General features: G+C 41.7%; 1 protein-coding gene across 1 annotated transcript; it reads left to right on the forward strand.

The window, feature by feature from the left end:
• The first annotated feature begins 937 nt into the window (after positions 1-937).
• LOC101291611 (pathogenesis-related genes transcriptional activator PTI6-like) lies at positions 938-2,150 on the forward strand. Its single transcript, XM_004294670.1, has one exon. It carries the CDS (start codon positions 1,179-1,181, stop codon positions 1,974-1,976), a length of 798 nt encoding a protein of 265 aa, XP_004294718.1. The 5' UTR covers positions 938-1,178; the 3' UTR covers positions 1,977-2,150.
• The last annotated feature ends 4,731 nt before the right edge of the window (positions 2,151-6,881 follow it).

Below are 6,881 nucleotides of genomic sequence, written 5' to 3' on the forward strand. Positions count from 1 at the left end.
ACCATACATAAAGAGACAGCTCCGAGGAAAGAGCTATGCCAGTTTCGTCTTCACCAACACAAGGCTGAGACAAACATGTAATCAATTCGCTCTTGGATTTACTCTATGTAAAATACACACCGTTCACGCAGACGCTGCCAATAGTGCACAGTCGCCCAGCTAAGAATTTTTCCGACTCTTTGTGACATATTAACGAACAGATGATATGCATACTATGCTCTAGTCCTTGCATAGCTACAAACTGAGCAATGCATATCATCACTAGCTCAAGAATTTGTTCGAGTGTTTGCGACATTATAACAAACACAAAGCATCTTTGTGTGAGCGGCCGATCAAGACAGTTAATAATGTATCATCAAAATAAATAAAATCTCAAACGTACTGATGAGATAAACTAACACCGTATAACACGGCAAACAAATGAAATTTCTATTATTTGAAACAATTTATCCAACATACTTACGTGCGACTCCGGATTATATACCGGAAGTGTCAAACAAGACAGAAAAGAATCAAAGATGACAAGTTAGGCAAGTTAGAAGTATTGACAGGTAAGTTTCAAGTGGGGGGCGGAGAAAGAATGGAAGAGGGCGACTGACACGTCGATCAGGGCAGCTGGATGCAGGTTTCCCCTCTCCTTACACTCCCGACATGATTCATGACCCATCCATGACCACCCCGCTCCATACACTCACTCACGACTCACGAGGAACGAAAAACCATTTCAATTTCAATTTTTTTTATTTTTAAGAGAGAAAATTTTACCAAAGCAATAGGTAAAAAAATCAAAGGGAGATAGATATTTTTAATTTCTATAGTGAAAAAAACAGACACACAGTTCACTCCTATCTCCATGACTTCCATGCCCACTATATAAACCCTCCCCCTCTCCATTTTTCTCCGTTTCCTTTCTTCTCAACCTGCAAGGGGGTTAAGGGTTTTAGCCTCTTGCTACCACAGCCCCCTTCTTCTTTCTAATCTCAAAATCCAAAACCCTCACTCACACCACTAACCCAGTTCACCTCACTCTGCTCATGACCAAACCCATCTCTCCAATCTTGTTTTTCATCACACCCATCTCTTCAAATTCATTTATGAACAAACCCATCTCTTCAATTTGGTTTCTTTCATCTCAAAACCCCTGACCCACAAACTGGAGGGTCTCATCTGAACCATCCATGGCGAAATTCTCAGAGCATGTTATCTCAGTGAGCAAGTTCATTCAAGAAAACACCCATCTTGAAAAGACCCGACTGTTACAGAAGCGGGTTCGGATCATCCTCACAGACCCGGACGCCACGGACTCCGACAGCGACGACGATGAGAGGTCGAGCTCCGCCGTGCGGAGAGTGAAACGACATGTAAAGGAGATCAGCTTCGAGCCGGCTTCCTCCTCTTTTAAGCTGCCGAAGAGAGAAATACCCGAGACCCGACCCGATCCGAAGTCACCGGATTCGGATCCGGCCCGGAAGAAGCATTTCCGGGGTGTACGGCAGAGGCCATGGGGTCGCTGGGCCGCGGAGATCCGTGACCCGGTTCAACGGAAGCGGCTCTGGCTCGGGACTTTCAACACCGCCGAGGAAGCTGCCATTATATACGACAGAGCCGCCGTGAAGCTCAGAGGTCCTGACGCCGTCACCAACTTTCCTAACTCCGTTACAACGGAGGTGGAGACCGTTGTTGCTGAGGAGGTCCCCACCGCGCATGAAGAGGAAGGAAGCTTCGGCTCGACCGCCACGTGTGACTCGCTTTCCAATGAAGAACCGGCGTTATCTCCCACTTCAGTACTCCGTTACGACGACCCCGCCCCCTTTGGCGGGTTCCGTTACTGCGGTGACGTCCACGACTTCGGGTTTGAATACGACGTGCCGTCGCTGAACCTGCCGGACATAATGGTCCCGGCGAACAACAACTTCAATCACGACGAGTTCGGCGAGTTTGACGTCAACGACTTCCTAGTCGACGTCATCTCCTAAATCCAGTGCATCCCACGTGTCCTTTCCTGCCAAGATACGTGGGCGTCAGGGAGTGTTCCGTAATTTTGTTACTGTGTAGTGTGACGTGTAAGTGTTGAACTAGGAAGGGAAGCCGAGTGTGATCAAATTCCGAAAATGCCCCGAGTGTTCTTGGTTCAACAACGGAGTGTGATTAGTGATATGAGTACGAGTAATGCCGATTTTGAAATGATCGGCGATTTTGTGACGAATGTGTTCGAGTACTTTTCAAATTAAAAGGAAGTGGAATTGTAATTAGTTAGTAAATTATATATAAGAATATTTATTATTATTATTTGTACTAGTAATGTCCAGTGTTATCGACCCGCAATAAATTAATTCACAAAACTAGTTGTATCTGAATTCATATGTGATGAAGAAAATGTTCAGTTCCACTCACAATAAATTAAATTCAATAGCTAATTTTATTATATGAAATCCATGTGTGATGAAGAAAATGGAAGGAAAAGAAGATTTGGGTCAATTTTGTAAAAAAAAAAAAAAGTTTGGGTCAATTTTTTTAGAGTACATGGTGTGCTTGATTCCTTGGAGATCACGCCTAGCGTTGAAAAGCAAGAATGCTCTAATTATGATTATTGTAATGATTTGGGATTTAGTATGTAGGATAATTATTAAATTGGTATCTTGGAATGGAACGCAGGAAATGGATGAATCTTCTTCTCCGGCGGGTCACTGGCATGAATAGTAAATAACACGTGCCGGAAAACGTTCGTTTTCAAGATTCAGAGACTTAGGGAGATGGCAAATACTCATTCGTTGGGTCTGGCGTTTGTCCATTCCCGGTCTCCATCAAGTGTTACTATAACAAAATTGTCAATATCTAATTAGGACGACCATTTCTGCGTTTTAAGATTTAGTTTCAACTGAAACTGTGATTTGTCGACGACTTTCCATCAAGTTTGTTATTTGTTATTTGTAATTTGTTCATGACCAAACTGTCGGTTAACTGGTGTCATTTGTGTTGCTAATTTAGTAGCGCTTTCACTAGCCTGCTAATCTTAAATCTTATTTAAGAGCCTTTCAAACATTGTAAAATAAAACCTAAAAATACATAAAGTAGAAATGGATTCTTTCGGATCCAACCATCTGTCTCAATCTGAATGTGCAAAAACTAGAAAGAACTGTACAAGATTGAGTTACTCTTGGCATGAGATTTATGTTCAATAGATCCTATCATATGTCTTTTACCTCTAAAATCTAATACCCATTATTAGATTATTTGAGCAAATAGTTGACCCCAAATGGGAGCCATAAAAAACACAAGAAACCATGAGAAGTTTGTGGCATTGCATCCATATAAGGGCATCTCCAACAGGGGTTACCCATACCCATACCTAAACCTAAAACTCAAAAAAACCTATCTCCAACAATCAAAACCTATACCCAATCTATACCCAAAATGGGTTCCTCCCAGTTTCCTGACCCAAAATGGGTCGACTGTGAAGGAGGAAACCCATATCCAGCAGCGCGGGACCCACGAGCCAGCAGCAGCCAGCAGCTGCACGTGAAGAAACAGACAGTCGCAGAGGAGAGCAGAAGCAGACGCACGGGAAAGGAGAGCAGCACCTGACGCGCGCTACAGGACCAAAAAACGGACGGAAGCAACAACACGCGCCACCACGCGATGAAGGGAGCTGGGCTGGTGCAGGCCGTCCCACGTGAGCTCGGCTGTGGTCCTCCAACGGTCTAAAAATTTGCGGCCCAGATTTGATTTCCTTCAAAATTAAAGGTCCAGATAAATTCAATTGGAAATGGGTTTATTTGTTAAATCATTTAACCCTAAACATTATATATGAAATATGTTTATTTGTTAATGACCAAAACCTATACTCATACCCAAATTATATAAAATGATTAAAATTTGGGTATGAGTATGGGTTTTGATATAATGGTTGGGGATGAAATATGGATTTGAATAGTAATAGGTTTGGGTGACTCAAAATATAGGTATATGTATGAGTATAGAAAAGATTGTTGGAGATGCCCTAAGATCTAGAAATGAAGAAAATTCTTAAGAAGAATGTATCTTTCAGGCAACTAATTCTCCAATCTGAAATGCATGAACCAGATAGAGGGCCAATTATGGGTCCCCAGATTTGGCAGTGGGTACTAATCATACTAAGAATTAAGATTTAAACCGGGTCATGAAATGGGCTACCGGCGGCTACGGGTCAAGTGGGAATTGGAATACTGGGAATGGCAGAATGGGAATAGGATTTGGCGGGAGACTCTCTTTCTCTCTCGCTCTAGATTTTGGAGGGAAGGCAGGGGAAGGAGGAGGAGAGAGATTTGGTGGGGGCCAACGGGTTGGTGACCAAACAGATATGAAAGCAACAAAAGCCGAATAGGGGCCCATCCACGAGCCTATGAACCTCCGGCCGCCTCCCTCCCACTAATTTACATATTTTTATCTTCATTCGCATCTTCTATGGAGATTTTTTATATTCACAACACATCACAATACACAAATGTGGGATGTAGCAGATGCCACTTCGTGCCATAGGTCACAGTAAACAGTAACATTACGTGTATAGGTTGAATTGTTTTAAATTTACGGAACATAGGAAAAAGCTGGACTACACGGGCGTTTTGTACGCCAAAATGAGGCCAGCCACGTGGTAAAGTATTGTCCATAAAATTTCAATTTTAAAGGCAAACAAGTAAATGTCTCACATTACTCCTGTCAGCAGTAAGTATTGCCCGTTAAAATTTAAGGGAGTTTAAGTCTCTCTTGTCGATCAGGACGACGAAGGTGGAGTGGAGGTCGGAGGTCAGTTCGTCGAAGAAGATGAGGATCGGGTCGACACACAGCAGAGGAACTCATCGATGTTGATTCTGATCGAGATCCGCCAGAGCCGTTGTCGGACCTGTGCAAAATTGGCTATGCAATACATGACAATACATGGCTGGGAGGATGGGCTCTGCAATCTGTTTGGAGGAGAGTGATAAGATTGTGAAAGAAAAACTGGTGAGGTGTTTGGATTGTTCAACCCTGGAGTTGAATCAGACCCTCAAATCTTATTGTGATTGAGGTTGTGGAGCTAATGTGACTGCCTGATTGGGATGGACGTTCCTCTATTTTTCACAAAAAACAGAGAGTCCTCAAATCTAATCTCTCTGGGTTATTGGATTAGGGTAAATCAGGCAATAAAAGCAGTAAATCAAACAATTTACTTTGCCCTTCCATTAACGACTCTGTCAGGAGTACTGTACGACGCACGTACTGTAGCTTTTGTCCGGAACATAAATGTTATACAAGTTCGACAATTTGGTGGTGAAGTGATGATGTGGTGGAAAGGTCGGCCACTAGAGGTGAGATCCGCAACGACGACGGTGGTGAGGACTGAGGACCAGGCAGCGGGTTGGGACGTTTTCTTATGTAACTTGGCATCTATGTTGCACAGACACTGACACGGTAACACGACACATCGCGACACGCCAACAAGGCAAATTATAAAAAAATCTAAGATCCAATACGGCAAATAATTAATACATTTATGTATTTTAATATATCTAAAAAAATACTAAAAACATGAGTTCGAGACCATATGCGGTTATCAGCAAAGAGACACTGCAATTGAATTGAGATTAAGAAATCCGGTGACTAATTTGAAATGAAAAAGGGAGATGAAAGAAGAGGGGAAGAGTGGAAAAGAGATATTAAGTTGCAGTTTACAAACTAGATTAGACTATTAGAGTTTAAATATTGGTTATGAGGGATATATAATATATCCAACACTCTTATTATTATTCTTTTTTTTTTAGCTGCTTAGAGGCTATGATAGTTTTTTTTTGGGTTTATGTTTTTTTTTTTAAGTTGAAATTGCTGACGTAGCGTGTCAGATGATTATGTGGCGTGTTGGTCAAAGTATCGGACTATGTCAAAAAAATCAACATCTTCTGACACGCCATGTGGCTTGTCGAACACCGCGTCGAGGCGTGTCGTGTTGTGTCCGTGTGTTAGGATGTGTCGGACAATCCGACACTCCGCTCTCAAAAGTGTCCATGCAACATAGCTTGGCATATCGTTTGCGTTGTTGGGTCTGGACTCCAGTTGAGTTGAGCTTCAGAGTAGAGCAAAATGACCAACCTATGTGTCGAGATTGTTAGATGTTGTTTAAAAGTATAAGACACTACGTACGGACTTGAGCCACTGGACTATGAGTATTTTTTGTAACTCTTTTCTAAGAGACTAGTTGATATTTGTACCATAATTACGTGTTTGGCAAGCTAGGCTAGATAAAAATACGTTTTTTTTTAAAAGGTATATATTTTATAAGGGCGAGATTATCCTTACTTGTTTTAGGCTTGTTCGGAGAGCAACCAGTTTGATTTTAATGAGTTTAATTGTGGCTTAGATATGTTATTCAATTCGGTTTGTTGCATCATTTCTCGTGTAAGTTTTTTTTAAAAGACTACAACACGTTGGCTTATTGAGAATGAGACCCTAATGAGAACTTTTAAAAAGGAAAACCAAGCCAGAGCCAAGTAGAAGTTCCATTTAGAGCAACTTAGTACACACCTTGCGTCAAAACAACCAATATAGTAAATGTTCTATTAAAGGAAATAAGTGTACCGGTATGCAGCTTCTACATCTCACTGCCAATTCTATAAATGTACATCAACTATTTGCAGCAAATTAAATGGGAAGAAAATGACTATGCAAGTAAGAGGGAAGATATTTTTCTTGGAATGTCTAGTAGAACCCTGGATCCCAGATTCAACATTGATACTGCCAAAACAGTGACAAAAATACTGGTGACCAAGTCCTGAGTGACAAATATATAAAGGCAGAGCCATTAGATTTCTTTAAGAGAGTGATGCAGATTGCCGTGAAGAGCCACTTGTCCAGATGTAGATAAGATT

This window comes from Fragaria vesca, linkage group LG3 (genome assembly GCF_000184155.1).
Source record: "Fragaria vesca subsp. vesca linkage group LG3, FraVesHawaii_1.0, whole genome shotgun sequence".
In the NCBI taxonomy this organism is placed as follows: Eukaryota; Viridiplantae; Streptophyta; class Magnoliopsida; order Rosales; family Rosaceae; genus Fragaria; species Fragaria vesca.